The sequence below is a fragment of the Caretta caretta genome, chromosome 2 (genome assembly GCF_965140235.1).
Source record: "Caretta caretta isolate rCarCar2 chromosome 2, rCarCar1.hap1, whole genome shotgun sequence".
NCBI classification, from domain to species: domain Eukaryota; kingdom Metazoa; phylum Chordata; order Testudines; family Cheloniidae; genus Caretta; species Caretta caretta.
Window position 1 is genome coordinate 18,479,244 of NC_134207.1, and position 21,092 is coordinate 18,500,335.

A 21,092-nucleotide genomic window follows, 5' to 3' on the forward strand; every position below is an offset into this window, starting at 1 on the left:
TGTCGGAAATAGCAGGTAGAGTATCCCCAACAAGGTAATGATGTTGAGCATACTGGAGTTGCTGCTTTCATTAGGGGCCTGTATACCTGCATTGGAGTCACCTGGCTAGACCCTTGCTTGTGGATTGTATTGAAATGCAAATGAAAGGGCTGGGCCCTTAGGACTCACAGGTAATTATCTTAAATGACTCATCAGACTCAGGCTCAAAACACTCATCACAACCTGACTCAAACCCACAAAATCAAGGAAATTAAAATTTAAGTTATCTTACAGTACATACCGTCTACTTCTCCACCCACAGGCACACACTATCCTAGCATACATCACAAACCATAGACTTCAGTCTTAACTCTCTCCCTTAACCTGCCCTTCTGCATGCACTGGTATACCAAGGTATCCCTTCTCAGCACTATTACTTGTTCATGTTTGGTATAGTAGTTTGTGTTGTCTGAGTAGTTGGAAGGCTGGCATCCCTAAAGGGCACATAGTGAGAGTTTTTCCTCTACAGTGGTACTCAAATGGGAGACGCAAACAAGCAGAAAAAAGAGCAGAGAGATGCCAGAAAAAGAGGAAGGAGGAAGAGAGAAAAAATAGAAAATGTGTTAATACACAGTGATGGTTCTTAATTCAGAATCTCCTTCCTCTTTAGGATTTTAGTGATAATTTGCTTTAACTCTAGATTAGCTTCATTGTTTGGTTCTGACATCAAAACATAGTCATTTCAAAATTGCCTAAGCATCTTGATATCCTTGATTTGCAATTAGTGTTTCAAAATTAAAATATAACATTCCTTATGGCCAAGTAGTAATATATTTTCTTTTTCATTGAGATCTTATCTCTACAATTAGAAAAATAAATTCTAACATTCTATTATGAATAATACAAAACATGAGGGCCATTTCTCCTGCTTAATCTACAGAATGGGGGTCAAATATATCCCATATTTATACCTCTAATACTATTGACTTCATGGTTTGTTTTGTAATTAAACATGCTCCTATTAATAATAGTAGCGCTAACTTCATTTTGATTTTTATTCCCAAGTAAATTTCAATACATCACACAAAAAAAGAAGATATTTATACTTTCTGAAAAACAAGCTAATGTTCCCATTTAAATAGCTCTTTATCATACTTTTCTCAGTTGTATTACTTTATTAATCATTGATAAATTTTGTATTTCATTGATTGTCATTACATGTGACCTTAAATTTAGATGGTGACATAAAAATAACTTCCAGCTATATGTTAAATAGTCCTTTTTAATTTTAAAATAACCAATTTTCAGTAAATGCAGTAATTTATTTTTCTTGACACCGTGGTACTAATTTGTAAATTCACTAGTTTGGTTTCATTAATACTCTGCAGTAAAGTATAGATTTAAAATAGATAGTTATAGGAAAGAAACTTGCTAATTTTGAACCTCTCTTTTCAGATCATGTTCAGAATGAAGAGAACTATGCACAAGTATTAGATAAATTTGGAAGTAATTTTTTAAGTCGGGATAATCCAGATCTTGGCACTGCTTTTGTTAAATTTTCAACACTTACTAAGGAACTATCAACGCTGCTGAAAAACCTGGTAAGGAGTTCTATATATGTTATTTTTATAAAATGATTCAAAACAAACTACAGTGGAGCACCTTTATGTTCTTGATGATTTGATTAGCTATGTAAATATTCATCAGAATGTTGTCTTGTAAACAAATCAGCTAATTTTAAACTGAAATCAGTGTATGTGTACTACAGAAATAACCTCAATTACAGTTACACTTCAAAAACCGTTGGAAAGAATAAGATACATATTACACATACTGTATTTGGTTATGGTAATGTCTAGTCAGACGGAATGATGGAAGTGTGAACTGATGCACAATTAAGTGACTGGAAGAATCTTACAGTTCTCTGTAATTCCTATTGGGCTCTGTATAGAATTCCTAAAGAAAGCTAGATCTGTCAGAATTACTTTTTGTCTATAAACCTGGCTGTTTAAAATAATAATACTAATGGTAAAAATTTTCTTATTCCAGAAACTAAGTCAATTTGCAAAAAAGTTAAACCACTCACTTCTTTGCTAGCAGGTCCATTTAAAATATAGGTTCTTGGCAGAGAACCTCTCACTTCAAAGAAAACCAGAATCCTATCTATGACTTCTCTGCAAATCAATATCTCTCATTTGTCTGTCCACACTGGGAGAAAGTCAGGACACCATCGATGTGGTTTAATTTGATCACAGATTTGTTCACTTATAATATCTGGGTGTGTCCAGTAACAAATTGTACAGTGTGGGGAGTAGGGGGTCAGCTCTTTGCTGATCCAGACAGAGAAGCCCCAAACCCTCTTCCTCAGCTCTCTTAACCGGAGACCAGGAAAAGGAGTGTGGTTGGTTCCCCTCTGACGGGACGTAGGAGCCCAGAGCCCCAAACCCTACTTTCTCAGCTTCAAGAAGGGATACTCTCCTTCAAACCCTTTTCCAATTAGTATAGTTTTGGGAGGGCAGGGCTGGCATTGCCCCTCCCCCAAACTGCAAGTCTCGGGCAGATGCGGAGTTGCGCCGGCAGGGGCTGTGCTTTGTGGTGGGGGAGCAGATCCTGAGGCTTGCAGTTTGGGGGGGCAATACCCCCCCATCTCCCAAGCTACATCCATATTAAAAAGTAGGGGGCACGGTTCCCAGCCTCCTGGTTCCCCCATACCATACAACCCTCATGTCTCCACTGCTCTCCGGCTGCCCAGCTCTGAAGGCAGTGCCTCTGTTGGCAGTAGCGCAGAAGTAAGGATGGCAATACTGCAACCTCACTACAATAGCCTCGCAACCTCCCACACACCCCCTTTTGAGTCAGGACCCCCATGGTTATAACACCATGAAATTTCAGATGTAAATAGTTGAAAGCATGGATCTGATAGCTTTTAAAAGTCTTTGACTGTGACATTGACCAAAATTGAATTTGATGAATTTGGAAGGGCCCTATTCATAAGTAACAGGATTCTCTTATAGTTTTGAGAATATGAATAGATCGATATACTTGGTCTTTTAGTCTCTGTAGAACTTTCTCTTGCACTCATACACTCTCTTCACTCCCCATTAAAGTCCACAATTAGGATGAGATAACATGGAAGTCTTGTTATCGTTCTTGTTTCCTGAAAAGTATTTCTTCCAGTTACTTTGATTCCATTGAACCTGTCTCCCTTTGGTAGTTGTAAACTTGTGCTCGAGAATGTACATATAACAGACTTCTATAGGATTTCGTACATAAAATAAACCTGGGCTTAGAAGACTATTGTTTTATCTTTACAAATGCCTCTAAAAATAGCAGATATTCGCATTGGATAGAAAGCACTTTCCAATGTAGTTCTTTCGGAGAAGTTCAATGTAACGATTAGATAGTTAATGAGACGTGCATCAAGGGAATGGAATGTTCATACAGACACTTTCTATTCACTTAAAAAAAAAAAATGTTTGGAGTGCTGACAAAGTGTCTGTCCAATGGCATCTAGACTCAAATACTTTCACGATTCTCCTTTAAATTCAGATGCCTGCAAACTGTAGCAATGTATGCTTTTATCAGAGGTTTTGGGTATTTCCATATTTTGGTGACTTCCCCTTTTGGTTCATGGTCTTTCAAATACTGAAGAATTCAAATACCAAAGGGACTCTGATCACTGGCTCATGTGAGCATTCTAACATTAGTATATCCCTAAAAATTGATCTATCCCTAGAGACTCTTACTTTCAAAAAGGGCCAAGTTTTTTATTTAAACATTGAAGCTGCAGGCTCTGGTAATTTGGCAATATAAAAGCTACAAAAGAATCGAAGTTTTGAAGGTGGTCAAAATTTTTCTGATTTTTTTTTAATCTGGCAATTTATTATTGAATTAAAATTTGCTCATTATTGCAAGCTGATAATTCTTTCTATATTCACACCTTAGATTCAGGAATTTTGCCAGGAAATTTTTTTGCTAAATCTAGAGATAGATACCTTCAAAGACAACACAGTGTTAGGGAACATCATAAATGGCAGGATTATTTTGTCTCAAGTAGCTGAATTTAAAGGCACCAATCAACTAAGGGCATGAAATGAACAAAGGAGGACTGAGAAACTCCAAATGGATCTTGTCAGTCTTTGTGGTTGGACAAGATAGTGGAGGAAATTAACACTGAGAAATGATTATAATACTCAGAACTTTAAAGATATTAGTGCTTTGCAAAAGCTAGAATCAATTAAACTTTACTACAAGTCTGATGTATTGAGAAATTAACACAGCAAAGTTAAATTACTTGCTCAGAGTCACACAACAATATAATAGCAATCAGGAAGAGAAGCCAGGAATTCTTATGCTGTCCACTGCTCTGACCACTATACTCACTACCTCACAGGAAAGAGTATTCATAATTATAAAGTGTATAATGAATTTGAGACCAAAATGAAATGTAGCAGGAATGATTTCTAAAAGAAATCCATATGTCTTCAGAAAAAAAAAATACTACCAGAGTCAATGAATCAGAAAATGATCCACGTAAACTCTCTAATCAAAAGCAATATTGAAAGGTATGCTAGTTAATGAGGTGAATGGAGATATGGGAGAAATAATGGCACAGCTGAAATGTTAGTGGTAAGTGCAAAGCAACACACATCTATAAAACAGGTTTAGATACATTTTTCATACATACCACATGGATTAAAATTAGATAGTATCCCTCAGATACTATGATCTGAGAGTCATAGATATTTAGCAAAGATTGGCAAAGTGTGCAGTAGCCATCACAAAGGCTGAGGGCTTGGCTACACTTGCGAGTTACAGTGCAAGAAAGGAGCCCCGGGCGCACTAGCTCACTACCTGTCTACACTGGCAAGGCACGTAGAGCGCTCTGACTCCGCGGCTACGGCGCTGCTGGTACTCCACCTCGGCGAGTGGAATAGCGTTTGCTGCGCCCCCGCTGGAGCTCCGCGGCGCCAGTGTGAACGAGGTGTTGCATTACTGCGCTCTGATCAGCCTCCGGAAACGTCCCATAATCCCCGTAAGTCAAGTGGCCACTCTTGTCATTGTTTTTGAATCGCTGCAGGAATGCGGATATGCCCTTCGAAAGCTCCGTTTCTGACAGCTGGCTGCTTATCTGCTCCGAGACAAAGCAACCATTACTGTGGAATGCTGTGTGTGTGTGTGAGAGAGAGAGAGAGAGGCCGGGAGTCTGCTGCTCTCTGAACTTACAAGACAGCATGCTGACATGCTCTCAGCCCCTCAAAAACCCACTCTTTCTCCCCGCACATACACACAATACACACCCTGTCAAACTCCACCCCATCCCAGCCCCCATTTGAAAAGCACGTTGCAGTCACTTGTATGCTGGGATAGCTGCCCACAATGCACCGCTCCCAATGCTGCTGCAAGTGCTGCAAATGCAGTTATGCCAGTGCGCTTGAAGCTGTCAGTGTGGACAGATTGCAGTGCTTTCCCTACTGCACTCTCCAAAGCCTGGTTTAACTCAAAGTGCTCTACATCTGCAAGTGTAGCCATGCCCTAATATGGTAGATAGTATGCTAGAGTGCATTAAAGGGGGACAGAAAATGTAACCATAAGTATTTTAAATCGGTTCTGGTTATCACCTTTACATTGGCATATTGAATTTGAAAAGTTGAAGAAAAGGGCAAATAGGATGCTAAGTGGTCTAGAGAATTTATGTGGAAGGCGAGATTAGGACGAATTTGGTCAAGATTTTCAGAAGTGAGTAGTGATTTTGGATGTGTCAGTTTTTGGGTACCCAACTTTTGTAACATCTTAAAGGTCTGCTTTTCAGAAAGTGCTGAGTACCACCTTTTATACAGCTGGTCCCTTTAGGGCATTTCAAAATCACTAGCCACTTTTCAATATATTGACCTTAGGCCATCTAGTTCATAGAGCTGGAGAGTAGGAGGTGATGAGAGTATATATACAAATGAATGGTTTAGTAAAATTCCAATCCCATAATACAAAAATAATGGATAACACAGTGGAATGATAGGAAATTTTGAAATGTTAAATAGGAATGTTTATCAGCGTATAACTAATTTAGTGTTCATAAATAACACAATTAAGAGTGGGATATTTACATAATCAATATAATATAAGCAGTGTCAAAACTTTTGAGGTATAGTTTTTATACCTAAGAGTACAAATAAGTTTTTACTTTACAACGTGGGATATTTCCAAGTTATTCAGAGCATTGTAGTTTTTTTAACTGGTATGTTGGGGGGGGGGGAGAGAGGAAAACAAACTGCATAAAAAAGATATATTAAGTAAGGCTTCCATTATACTGGAAAAAACAGAGCTGCCTTGCTGAAGAGCTATAAAAAATGGCTTCAACTATTGAGCTAGATGTATCAACCACTGCATTCGAGAAATATAAAGTTTTCTCCTTTCTTGTTCCATATTTGGTATTGACAGAGGAACTATTCAAAGCAGCCACAAGTACATTTTTACATGCTCTTAACATTCCTCGGGAAACAAGCAGGTTTCTTGGTCAGAGGGTTTTCCTTTTAGTTTTCTTTCCTTTCTATAATTGGATTGTTCCTTAAATTTGAGAGGCCCTCATAAATCATCAGACAATAAAAATATATATTCAAAACAAAAGGAGTACTTGTGGCACCTTAGAGACTAACCAATTTATTTGAGCATGAGCTTTCGTGAGCTACAGCTCACTTCATCGGATGCATACTGTGGAAAGTGTAGAAGATCTTTTTATATACACACAAAGCATGAAAAAATACCTCCTCCCACCCCACTCTCCTGCTGGTAATAGCTTATCTAAAGTGATCACTCTCCTTACAATGTGTATGATAATTAAGTTGGGCCATTTCCAGCACAAATCCAGGTTTTCTCACCCTTCCCCCCCCCACACACAAACCCACTCTCCTGCTGGTAATAACTTATCTAAAGTGACCACTCTCCTTACAATGTGTATGATGATCAAGGTGGGCCATTTCCAGCACAAATCCAGGGTTTAACAAGAACGTCTGGGGGGGTGTAGGAAAAAACAAGGGGAAATAGGTTACCTTGCATAATGACTTAGCCACTCCCAGTCTCTATTCAAGCCTAAGTTAATTGTGTCCAATTTGCAAATGAATTCCAATTCAACAGTTTCTCGCTGGAGTCTGGATTTGAAGTTTTTTTTGTTGTAATATAGCAACTTTCATGTCTGTAATTGCGTGACCAGAGAGATTGAAGTGTTCTCCAACTGGTTTATGAATGTTATAATTCTTGACATCTGATACCCGTTGCCAACTGTGCCCACATATCTATTCAGGGGACACCATCACAGGGCCTAATAACATCAGCCACGCTATCAGAGGCTCGTTCACCTGCACATCCACCAATGTGATATATGCCATCATGTGCCAGCAATGCCCCTCTGCCATGTACATTGGTCAAACTGGACAGTCTCTGCGTAAAAGAATAAATGGACACAAATCAGATGTCAAGAATTATAACATTCATAAACCAGTAGGAGAACACTTCAATCTCTCTGGTCACACGATTACAGACATGAAAGTTGCTATATTACAACAAAAAAACTTCAAATCCAGACTCCAACGAGAAACTGTTGAATTGGAATTCATTTGCAAATTGGATACAATTAACTTAGGCTTGAATAGGGACTGGGAGTGGCTAAGTCATTATGCAAGGTAACCTATTTCCCCTTGTTTTTTCCTACCCCCGCCCCCCCCCAGACGTTCTTGTTAAACCCTGGATTTGTGCTGGATTTGTGTTAAACCCACCTTGATTATCATACACATTGTAAGGAGAGTGATCATTTTAGATAAGCTATTACCAACAGGAGAGTGGGGTGGGAGGAGGTATTTTTTCATGCTTTGTGTGTATATAAAAAGATCTTCTACACTTTCCACAGTATGCATCCGATGAAGTGAGCTGTAGCTCACGAAAGCTTATGCTCAAATAAATTGGTTAGTCTCTAAGGTGCCACAAGTACTCCTTTTCTTTTTGCGAATACAGACTAACACAGCTGTTACTCTGAAACCTGTCATATTCAAAACAGTTATCATAGTGTTCAGTGCCCAAAATCTTGATGATGTCTTTACATAGTCCCTGGAATAAAAATATACATATACTTTTTTTTTGAAACAGTCATTTATTATTAAGACATTAATTATTGTTCTTTTCTTCCAAACTCTTTATTGTATGGAATAAAACCTGGGAACTTTCAGATACAGTAAGCGAGTCATCTCAAAATTAGGTGTTTTCATAGACCTTTAGGTTTTCTCTGGTAATTGGAGGATACTTCCCTGTAGCAAACTTTGTGGTCCGTAAAATGTATGCATACTTGTCAAAACCCCTAGCAAGATTTTAAAAAGATATGTGAACTACAAGACTTGCTAAGCAGCTCTTGTTTTTAATATGTTAGTTTGGGGCTCGTTTTATATAACTATGCCATTAATATAATTAAGTGTAATATTTCTCAGTTTAGAACTTCAGATTTTTTTCTTGTATTTTGACATATTTTTCATAAGACACTGCCAAATAGGATAGCACCAGTTATATTTTCTGTCAAGTAATATAATCCTGATTTCAATAAAAACTAGAAATCCACCATTTCAATTAACAGTAGTCACAAAAAATGTGGTATAAGTGCCATCTGCTAACCCAACTATAGCAATTAGCTCACATTGTGTACCCTGGGAATTGCTGTCGTTATGAGTAATGCAGGTGCAGAAACAAGGAAGTAAACTAAAATAATTAAATGTATATACTGGTAAATAAGGTAAAAGAAATGATAAAAAAATCAGCATTTATCAAATGATAAAAATAAAAGTCATTAACAAGAAATTTTATTTTTCAAGACATTTAGAGTATAAGATTAAATAGAGATGCAGAGGGGGAAAGAAAGGAGCTGATTAAAATGTTTCTTTCTCTAATATAAATAATGTGGAAATCCTGCTAATTTATACAAGTTATTGAGCTCAGTACAGGAGTAACCGGGTAAAATTGTATAAGTTATGATACACATGAAGTTTTTTTCTGGTAAGACTGCTCAGCGTGAATTATCTGAGTTGTTTATATTGAAGTTAATTCTGAAAAATATTCAGAGAATTTGCTAGCTGCTGAAAGCTTCTAAATATTTGTGTATGTTGTTTGCAGTGTCCAATTCTGAAGAACTATATCTTAGTATAATAAATTTAAAATAATTTTCAAAGTTGCAAAATGCAATCATAAGCAGTAAAAGTGAAAGATATGGTTAAACTTTGTGGCAAGCAACTTTTCTTTTCTTTTTCTTTTCTTTTTCTTTTCTTTTCAAAAAAGTCCAAATAACACTGAATCTAATTTCCAACACCGGATCTAATACTATTAAACTTTGAATTGGAACATTTATGCTGTGTTAGGTATAAAACAATCACTCTTGGAAAAAAGATTGTGAAATACAAGGCTTTTTTGAGGACCAGAAGCATAAAGAGCAAAGTTTATATAGTATTTATATAGTACTTTGTATTTTCAAATCACTTTTTCTGAGAGAATAATAAAGAGACTGCTTCAGTCATCTTAAATAATTTGCTGTTTTCTTATCTCTTCTTCTTCTTAAGATTTTAGCACATACATATATATAGTGAAAACTCGTTCCTGTTCAATAGAGTCATAGTAAGTCTGTGCCAGACTGGAAGTAGTTTCTTCTTCGAGAGATGATCCCTCCGGGTATGCATTGTGGGTGCTCATGTGTTCCATACTCCTGAGAATATAAGATTTTTCACTAGAAGCATCCGTTGGTCTGCACCTATGCTCTGCACCTTCTCATGCTCCAAACCAAGGGCATAAGGGATGGCCCGGACCGACCACCTCTCCTGTTTCTTTCTACCAGTCGTGGTGTGACAAAATCTCCTGTGTGCACAAGCTTTACTAGCATTTCTCATTCTTTTCCTCCTCAAACCCTACAGTCTCATGAATTCCAACTCTGTAGACACTTGGAGCTTTCCATGAGACCCATTATGATCTCAGGCCTTCTGGGTGGCCAAGTAGTTTCCCTCCAGCCCCAGTGCTCCCTAGCTCCAAATCCTCAGAGGTCAGGCCCACTGACTAGTCCAAGCATAGACATGAGGAGGGTAAGGACAAGCAGCCTCATATGAAGTGGGAGAAATTGCCTCCAAGTCCTCAGAGAAAAGGACCACCTCCCCCATGTCCTCGGGGTCTGGTGAGACTCTGTGGCCTGGTGGGGGGGTGTCAGGCGCTAATGGGGAGCATGGGTCTATGTTTTGGGTACCCAGAGGCAAGGGTGCTCCTAAACCACCTGCACGAGGGGCAGAACCAGCCCCTGCATCAGCAACCTGAGAAGGGAATAATCTCCTTTACTGATAGTACTGCACTGCTAAAAGATGCTCCGCTGTCCAACCCAAGTCCTCATTGTCAGCTCCACCCAGAGGCACACAGTAAAACATATTGGATGTTTTCTCACAAATACAACATCTGCTAGTACAATTTCTCAGAAACACTTAAAGTGAGGACCAGAAAATCCTTCTGTTGTTTAACAACTTTGTTTTGCGGGGAGGGAAGACTGGCTATCCGATTTTGTTTTTCATCCTTCATGGAACTTCCTAGAGAAAAGGCATAGTGGGGAATGAATCCGGAGACCTGTTAAATATTCAGGAATAGTATTGAGAGTCTTTGATAATAAGTCATGAACAGCGGGAACTTTAGCGTTTCAAAATGGCACGGTGAGGACTCTTGCCTGACAATTTTTTGTGCTTGTTATCCCAAATCTTTGGTGTCTCTGCATGTGGGGAAACATTTACACTTCTTGAATGAATGCTTTGACAGCCAAACACATTTTTTTGTAGTGAGTGTGAAGGACAGGCATTTGCACAGTAGAAGCAGCAAGAAGCATTAGCTTAAGATGCAGACACAGAATCATTGGGTATGGAGAATTACTGACTTAAACGGGCATTTTTCAGTGCAAGGTTTTTATTATTGGATTTTTAATGTTTCCTATTAATCTTTTGACATAAATTCAAGGAGACAGATGCCTGTTTAGATTTAATTTTATTTTGGTTGACAGATGTATTATTAGGTTCTCTTTTTATGCATCTTCATATCTGAAGATGGTGTAAAGTTCAGAAAATTCAATGTGCTGGTTTTTATCGGAAATTATAGCAGTGGCTTTGACACACCCCAGTGAATTTGATGGTGTCATGCTTTCTTGGAGCTGGGAAATGCTCACCCTTACATATCCGGGGGTCAAAGGCACTGATTAAGAATGCCTACATTTGTTCTGTTTATGGAAGGGAAGTTGGCTGGTAACTACTAACTTTTGTTTCATAATTAACACTCAGATATTTTCTAATCCCCACATGATCTCCCCCAAGGATAATGGTAAGAGACTCCATTAAAATAAGAAATTATTTTCCTTCCAACCCCAACTTAAATGATGTAACCTTCTAAATTTGAAGACTCTGTGAGCATGTTAATTCATTTCTCAAATATTAACGTTTTGATATGGCTGTTTATCCTGTTAGAAAGGCCTTGTCTACACAAGCTAAAAGATGTATTTTTCAATTAAATTAATTTGATTGAAAATCCCCCTTAACATTCATGTGGACACATCTTTTAGATAGTTTGAGCAGGTAGTGTTTTAGCCAAACTGTTAAATATCTGTACAATTTTATTAGACAAAGTTTGTAAAACAGCCAGTATATAGACTCAGAGTTTAAAAACAGATGTGCAAATAATTTTCCCAAACATTTATTGTGATTGTATACATCATTGTGGGATTTGTAAATGTGAGTGAACATTTTCTGCATTTAGCAATTTGTGTGCAAATATAGTATGCACAGTCAGAATAGTACTTGCAATTGGGTACATGTGTTTAAAAAAAAATCTGAGCTGATGGATGACTATTCTGTTCGCAGACTGAAACATATAAAAACATATACAAAAGAACTTGAAGATGTTTTCAGATAAAGGCAAACTTATGGGTAGTTACCCATAATGGTATTTGTTAAAGAGAACAGGGTAAATATCTTTCTATCTTCTAATGACTGCAGATGGTAAGGGTCTCAGTATTGTTTAATAGAAAATATGTTGAGACATTAATTCCATTACTGCTTTGGAGAAGGAATCCCACTTATTGAATAACCAGTCTCACTCCTGTGTGGTCTCCCTTCGAAGTTTTGAATCACCTCCAAACTGCTTAGGAGAATTGATGCAATTGCAGTTGAAGGTATGGTGGCTGTTCATGACTTTCTTCTAGTGATGTGAGGACAAACTTTTTGTATGGATATGAAAAGCTAGAATGTGTGTATTTCATTTTACTGACATATAACTCAAGACCATTGTAAAGATATTCCTTCCTGGATGCTTGCGTGTATGTCATCTGAATTGCAACAACATTGTATTCAAGGATAACAATCAGTTCTAATATCTGTGAGTCATAAGAAGGATGGGATTTAAAAGAATGCTAACAAACTGTATTAAATGAAGAAGATATCAATAAGTAAACAGTAGCTCATGTTCATCATCCTCCCCACACCCCTACCCCACATCCCCCCAGTCATATTTTTCAAAGGCTAACCTGTGATTATCTCCAGAATCCCATTCTAGGATATTGTTTTCAAACGTCCTTAAATTAACAAACATACTGACTTAAAATACACTTTTTTTATATATTTTGTGGAACTTTCCCTTCAGCCCTGTGGAGCCCAGGTTTGCTAATGACCTTCAGGTCTGAGTTGTTGGTTTTATTTTTTTAAAGCAACAATTGACAAGCTACAATTGCTCCATATCTTTTGTTTGTTGAACTGTAAGAAAAGCCTTATTGACCCAGAAGCCAGCATATGGGCAGGGATGGTGTCCCTAGCCTTTGTTGGCCAGAAGCTGGGAATGGGTGACAGGGGATGGATCACTTGATGATTACCTGTTCTGTTCATTCCCTCTGGGGCACCTGGCATTGGCCACTGTCAGAAGATAGGACACCTGGCTAGATGGACCTTTGGTCTGACCCAGTGTAGCTGTTCTTATGTTCTTAAATTGCTCCCCAAGTAATGTTCTATTGTTTGTTAGGGAAACTGAAAATTACCTTGATCTGTTTTCTGGACCTCCTTCATCTGTTAATTTTAATTTCACTTTTCTTGTTTCCCTGAATGTCCATAAGTTTCCTATATTTTTTTAATGCTTCTGTTTCCATCCATGTACATGCTGATTAACTCTTTATGGATCTGAATTTGCTATTAGTGTGGAACTTTTTTGCCACAGTTTTCAGCTACATTAGATAGTGAAATGAAACAAAGATATGAGTGCAACATATTTGTTTAAATCATGATATTTATACGTTTTTCTTTAAACTCAACTAGTGCTGCTTCTTTTTTTTTCCTTAGCTCCAGGGCTTAAGCCACAATGTTATCTTCACTTTGGATTCTCTCTTAAAAGGAGACTTGAAAGGAGTTAAAGGGGTAAGTGTTCAGTGAGTACTTTCAGGGGAACATTTTCAGGGTTGCCTAGATTTCAGCTCCTTACTATCCACCCATCCATCCAGATTCTTATGTTGGCACTTATTGTCATCATATCTGCATGGATTCTGCTAAGTATAATTGAAGGTGTATGATTAAAATTCCACTTGGAAAATATGTGGTTCATATCTGTCTTAAGATCCGTGAGAGAGGAATATTTGAAAAGATTTAAAAGAAAAGACTTTTTAAAATGCCATTTATGATTTTTGGAATGATATCTTAATTTTAAACCTACAATTTAAAAGTGTTTATAAACCTATTTTAAGTGCATTTTCTGTTTCCTAAGGATCTTAAAAAGCCTTTTGACAAAGCCTGGAAGGATTATGAGACCAAATTGTAAGTATTCTTCATTTTGTCATAATTCATACAAAGAGAGAAAACACTTTAATGTCAGAGAAGGAAAACCTTTTACATTCTAACCTTGATTATTATGATACTGAGAATACCTGTCATTTATCTTTGTTTCGGTAGATGACTCAGACTTATTTAGCAGGTCAGTAACATTTTTGGATTTTCATTCTGGTTCAGAACTGTTCATTGTTACCATTGATGAATCTGTAAAGATGAAGGATTAATAATGGGTTTATTCTCAATGCCATGAACATCACATTAGATATATAACCTTCAGTGTTAATGGAAATTCAAGCTTTTGTGTATTCTATTGAAGAGTTAAACCTTATGCCTAATATTCCTCTGGAATAAGGAAGAAGACTGGGTTGCTGATCAAACCATTAATTTTCTAGTTGGGACTGTACATTTTTAGTTGGTATACAGACATACAAGCTATACACCATACATATAATATCTAGACATTACAGATACAATAAAACTTCTGTGGACATGTGACACAGGTTTTATAGATTAAAAAAATCTTAAAACAGCTGTTCACGCGCTCTAGTCTTAAGCAGTATATAATAGAATAAAATAGTCTGTGTATACAGAAGGAATATTAGTTATAAGAAGTGATGAATAGTCAGAAATGAAAGTAAATACAATATATTACTAAACCATACATTTGCAATATTTTTATGTGTGTAGACTAGTTGTGATGAAAAACTAATTTTAAATAAGTTTACAAGGAGAAATCATGTATCGCTCTGGGAAGCTTCAGTTCATAATGCCCCTAACTCAATGTGTGGTAGTAGTTTTATTTCTGACCCATCCCTTGGTGCATAATTCAGGCATCTGGGCCCATGATAATCTGTTACAGTCCATTCAAAGGAAGACTTGATGGAAGTGAGTTCTGGATTGGCATTAGATTTTGGAGTGTTATATTAAAAATTCAGTGACTCTTACTGAGTGTAGCTGTAGACACTGGGACAAGGTTAAAAGGATGGTTGGATAAGTGATATAAATTTTAAAAATATTTGATGTTTCACTCCATTTGTTTTATGGAAACATGCTAATGTGTGAATATGATGTAACTGGAATATGCTTTATGCAAAAGGACTCTTGTACGGTATCATATCAAAGGTTATAACCTACTGAATATATTCCTCCTATTTGTATGCATGTATCATTCTTGTATCTGAAGCTAGAAATATGAAGTATAACTCTGAGGTCCTATTGTAATTATGCAAAGTGTGGGCCATTAATGGTGGTTTAGAATCTTGATGGCTCCCATTGACTAGGACAATTGGTTGTAAATGGTTTATTTACCTGCAAACCTTCCTGTGTACATGTGGGCCAACCTTGGAAGAATGGAGACTAGGGGTTTTACAGTGACATGTGACCATGTCACATGGCACTGGAATCCATCTTAATCCTTATACTTTTCCACTGAAGAGGCGGGTGTGGGGACAAGCACAGACAAAAGATTCCTGCCTTATGCCAAAGCTATAAAAGGGGGTGGAGCAGGACAAAAGGGGCTGCCAGTCATGGAAAAAACCCTGCTTATTACCTGAGATGTCAGCTGCATCTAACAAAGACTGTACCAGGGGAAAGGATTGGACCCAGACTACAAAGGAGTCTATTCTGTGAAAGAAACTTATTGGAACATCTTTGAGTGTGAGATATTACCTGTAGTCAGTTTCTTAATGTATTAAGCTTAGACTTGCATATTTTGTTTTATTTTGCTTTGTGACTTACTTTGTGCTGGCTGTTATTACTTGAAACCCCTTAAATCCTACTTTTTATCCTTAATAAAATCACTTTTGTTTATTAATAAACCCAGAGTAAGTGATTAATACCTGGGGGACCAAACAGATGAGCATATCTCTCTATCAGTGATATAGAGGGCAAACAATTTGAGTTTACCCTGTATAAGCTTTCTACAGAGTAAAATGGATTTATTTGGGGTTTGGATCCCATTGGGAGCTGGGTGTCTGGGTGCTAGAGACAGGTAACCTGCTGAGCTATTTTTAGGTAAAGTCTGCATTTTTGGGGGCATGGCCTAGACCCTGGGTCTGTGTTGCAGCAGGCTAGTGTGTCTGGCTCAACAAGGCAGGGTTCTGGAGTCCCAAGCTGGAAGGGAAAATCAGCTCAGAGGCAATTTCAGCACATCAGGTGACAGTCCCAAGGGGATCCTCTGTGACCGAACCTGTCACAATATTATTTTGGATAAATGTCAGCAGTGGTGATTTCATTTACGATAATTAGTGTATATTTCATGTGGGGAATAATAATGTGATTTAGGGAAGCTTTATTACTCTGTTTATCTGTCTCGTTACTTACGTTTCTCTTATTCATCACATTATTTGCCTTGCTCTCTATCTATAGTTATATGTAAGCAGAAAAAATAAAAGGGAAAGAAAAGTCAGACCAATAAGAATGATTGATTGATTTTTATTAATCATACCTATATAATTTTAGCACTAAACACAGATATTTTCACATTCAAGTCTCATTACAAATATTAGTCCTTGTAAATTAGTAAATAAATATTCCCATCTTCCAGAGGAATCAAAGGCAAAAGGATTAATGTCCAAGTAAAAAATGGCATCTTTTTACTAAACTGTGTGTATTCAGTCACATCTGTATATGAAATTACTTTTTATTCTTGCTAGCTCTGGAGAGCTGTGGCTCATTCTTCCATAAATATGTTAAGTATTTCTCTGGCCCGTGCATTTTCAGTGGAATAGCTGATTGTATACATTTGCAATTGCTGGGTCAACTTCTACATTTCGTGATACCTGTGGAATTCCGCTAAGGCCATTTGGGTTGTGCAGGTGTCACTAAGAGCAGAATTTGGTGTATAGAAACTTTTCTGGTGATGCATAAGACAAACAGAACCCAGTTTGTCTATCAGATCCTAAGCTGAGTTTCCAGGGCTGACAGAAAAATATCTTTCTACTTCTTCGAGGAGTGTCCCTGTGGGTGCTCTATTTTGTGTCTTGATGCCCTGCGCTTGTAATCGGAGATTTGTGGTAGCAGTGCCCAGTTGGGCCGTGCACGCGCTGTAGCCGTCTCACACCGCTTCGAGCAGTTACATAGCGGTGCGCAGCCAACTGTCCTTCAGTTTCTTCTCTACTGCCTTTGTCTTGAGTTGGAGCGATCAGCAGGGCCCTCTCTTACCTCCTATAGGATTAATAGAAGATAGTCCGTAGTTGTTTCTTGGTACTGTTAGTTTAGCTGTAGTTAGCTACCCTATCCCTTTGCCTTACTATAATTTCTTCTATTTCATTCAAAAAATTTTTTTTTCCTTTTACCTTCCCTATCTACTCCTGTTTCTCCATGAGGCAGACAGCTATAGCCTCAAACAGGGTTTATCCCTGTTTTTTTTCTTTAAGAGACCGACGCTCTCAGGCATGCCCAGCTCACCTAGCTTTAAATGCTGTCTGACTTGCAGACTCTACATACTGGTCTCTGATGGCCACACACAGTGTGTCCGCTGCCTCGGTGAGACTTACATTATTCAAAAGTGCCCACACTGCAGAAAGCTGACAACCAGGGCAAGAAAAGCCAGGGATCTCCAGCTTAAGCCCCTCATGATAGAGAAATCCCACAGGCCAGCCTCGGACCCCAAGTCCAGGACCACCCACTGGCCAATGGGCGCCGCCAGCAGCAGCTTCTGACAGGGGTTCTGCTTCAACAACGGCTGCCAAGGAGCCTGTTCCGGTGAAATGAGCTGTAGCTCACGAAAGCTTATGCTCAAATAAATTTGTTAGTCTCTCAGGTGCCACAAGTACTCCTTTTCTTGTTCCAAGAAAGACTACCAAAAAGTGGTCGCAGACATCCTTGTGCCGAGAATCGCCTAAGAAAAAGCAATCTCCAATTGAAAAATCTGCCCCAGTACTGACAGCATCAAGAGCGCCAGACTGTGCGGCACCGGGAACGTCCAGTACCGAGAGTTCTAGAAGAACTAAAGACCCTATGTGGGCAAGCTCAAATGGAGGTTCACACAGTAAAGTGAAACCTTTCAGCTCGGCACCCATGGAGCCGAAGAAAACCTCAGCACTGAGCAGTACAGTGGTGCCACCTGCTGTACGTGTATCTCACAGCTCTAAATTCTTGGCACCGGCAGCTGCAACTCATACTCCCGGGCCATCCATAATGCAGTCTCCGGCACAGAGCCTCACGGTTCTGCAGCAATTCATGAGACATGCAGACCCGATAGTGGCCTCAACGCCTGAATCTCCTCTCCTCGGTACCGAGGGTACCCCATCCAGATTGGTACCAAGTCAGCTGAATACTCATTGTAGATCAGTCCCTCCTATCTCCAGTGATGAGGAAGAGGATGCTGCAGTAATATATACTCTTTGCCACTCCTCACCCAAGCCTGGACCATCTCACCACCAACCACCTATAGATATGTGAGGCTGGTATAGTCACCCATGGGCACTGCCCCCCATACCATTCCCACCTAACTGGTTTGGCCATACTGGGATCCATGGACAATGTATAGGTCCCAACACCGCAGGACCTGAGCCGGCCTAGGTCCAAAACAACATGCTTCCCTTCACTAACTGTCCCAGCACCCTCAGAAACACAAGAGGAAGAGACTGAGGAACCTGAGGACAGAGCTGAACATGACACTTCGCCACCTACTCACCTCTCATCTTCTTCACCGGACGAAACCATAATGCTACCACCCACCACTACAGGGGATGATTTCAAATCCTTTCAGGACCTCTTCAAAAGGGTAGCTGAATCTCTAGACATTTTGTTAGAACAACTATCAAAAGCCCAACATAATCTCACGGACATACTTCAGACATCCCGAGCAGCAAAGATAGCCCTGCCAGTTAATGATACTATCATGAAGCCTGCAAAAATAATCTGACAGACACCGGCTATAGCAATACCCTTATGTAAGAGGTCTGACCAAAAATATTATGTGGCAGCTAAAGGGGCTGAGTTTTTATCTGCACACCCCGCACCAAACTATTTAATAGTAGAAGTGGTCAACCAAAAGGGGAAAACAACACCAGTCCAGAATGACCCCATATGATAGGGATTGGAAAAGGTTTTTTTGGACGAAAAGCCTATTCCTCTGCTACATTTAATTCCGCATAGCCAATTATGTGGCCCTGCTGGCAATATACGTATGCAATATGTTCTCCAAAATGTCTGAATTTATTGAAAATTTTCCAGATGGCAAAAAACAATACAAGGCGAACATTTCCAAAGGGTCTCTTATCAGCAGGACAGCCCTACAGGCCTCCCTGGACTCTGCAGTCATGGCCGATCCATTGCGACATCTGTGGTCATGCACCATGCATGTTGGCTCCATATCTCCGGGTTCCCAAGGGAGGTCCAGGCAATGGTCAAGGACTTACCCTTCGAGGGTCAAAAACTATTCACAAACAAAACTGATGTGTCACTATGCACTCTAAAAGACTCTAGGGGAACTTTAAAAACCCTCCGGGCATTTATGTACCTGCAAACAAAAAGAAACGGCAGGGTTTACAGTCAGATTCCGGTCAACTCCATACTCTCAACCCCACACTCAGTACGACCAACGGTGTAAACAAAGACAGAACAGATGTCGGCAGAACCAAGATCAACCTTCGACATCTCAACAATCCCACCTCCAGACAACAATTTTGAAGGTGTGGTTGAGGGCACAAGACCACCACACTCTCGAACTCTGGAAGTAGAAATGGTACCCCATCCATTCAGAGACCGCCTTGTCACCATTTTACCCAATCTGGAATACCATCACAACAGACAAATGGGTTTTAGAGATTATCCAAAAGGGTTATTCTATCCCCTTTATTTCTATCCCTCCGACCCACCCCTCTGCCCCATCTCTCTTCAGGGACCCCTGTCACGAGCACCTGCTGCAACAAGAAATAAACCACCTCGTACAATTAAGTGCTGTGGAATCCGTACCATTGCAGCAAAAGGGGAGAGGTTTTTATTCACACTATTTTCTAACTCAGAAAAAGACTGGTGGGTGGAGACCCATACTGGATCTATGCAAACTCAACAAATTAATAAGAACACAACGTTTCAAAATGGTGACTTTACCTACAATAAATCCAGCACTAGAGAAGGGAGATTGGCTCTTGACCCCCCACCTCCAGGGCGCATATTTCTATATTACCATATACCCAGAAGATTCCTGAGATTCATTCTAGGGAAACAACACTTGCAATACAGAGTACTACCCTTTGTGCTATCCACTGTTCCGAGGGTTTTTGCCAAAGTTCTTGCTGTCGTGGCAGCTCACCTCCGCAGACGTGGAGTACTGATATTTCCATACTTGGATGACTGCCTCATAAGGGCACCAACACAGCAAGAAGCAATAAATGCCACACAGAGCACGATAACCCTTTTCACAAACCTAGAGTTGTAAATAAATGCACAAAAGTCCACACTGGTTCCTGTCCAAAAGTTGGAATTCATAGGAGCCTGCCTCAACTTCCTGACAGCAACAGCAACACCACCCCAACAACGCTTCCTCACACTGGTCAATCTAATTTTGATTCTGATGCACAGCCCACAGACATCCGCCAGAACATGCTTATAACTCTTGGGGAATATGTCAGCAACAACGTTTGTTGTCAAACATGCCAGACTCCACATGAGATGCTTGCAGCCGTGGCTTCGAACAGTGTATATACCACAGAGACACTTTCTCAACAGATGCCTCACAATGCCACGCAGAGTAAAAGACTCTCTAACATGGTGGACACAGCCAAAGAACAACTGTTCAAGAATCCCCTTTCTACAAAGAACTCCAACAATGATAATCACAACAGATGCTTCCCAAATAGGTTGGGGGGGTATATCTACTCAACAATATGGTCCAAGGCCACTGATCCCCAGCGGAGTCCAACCTGCACATAAACCTACTGGAGCTAAGGGCAGTCCAAAATGCATGCAACCACTTTTTCCCTCTAATCAAAAACAATGCCATCAAGACCCTCACACACAATATAGCGTGCAAGTTTTACATAAATCACCAAGGGGGAGCATGATCATTCTGTCTATATACAGAGGCAATATGACTTTGGAATTGGTGCATCACCAACAACATAGAGATATTGGCATCCTATCTTCTGTGATGTTGGAATACAATAGTGGATGTCCGAAGCAGGGACTTCTCACAAACCTATGAATGGGAGATGGATCCCAGAATTCTAAAGTCCATGTGGGGGTTCCCCACCATAGATCTGTTTGCAACAGCTCAGAATGCCAAGTGCCCATATTGCTTCAGGGTGGGATTGGGAC

The 21,092-nt window shown here is 39.3% G+C and overlaps 1 protein-coding gene across 6 annotated transcripts in view; it reads left to right on the top strand.

The window, feature by feature from the left end:
- Positions 1 to 21,092, top strand: part of ASAP1 (ArfGAP with SH3 domain, ankyrin repeat and PH domain 1) — a 362,608-nt gene that overhangs the window by 188,444 nt on the left and 153,072 nt on the right. For all 6 annotated transcript variants that reach the window (XM_048841653.2, XM_048841649.2, XM_048841648.2 and 3 more), the window contains 3 exons: positions 1,435 to 1,580; positions 13,344 to 13,418; positions 13,762 to 13,811. In XM_048841653.2, the coding sequence (XP_048697610.1) occupies positions 1,435 to 1,580; positions 13,344 to 13,418; positions 13,762 to 13,811 (271 nt within the window). The remainder of the gene's footprint in view (positions 1 to 1,434; positions 1,581 to 13,343; positions 13,419 to 13,761; positions 13,812 to 21,092) is intronic.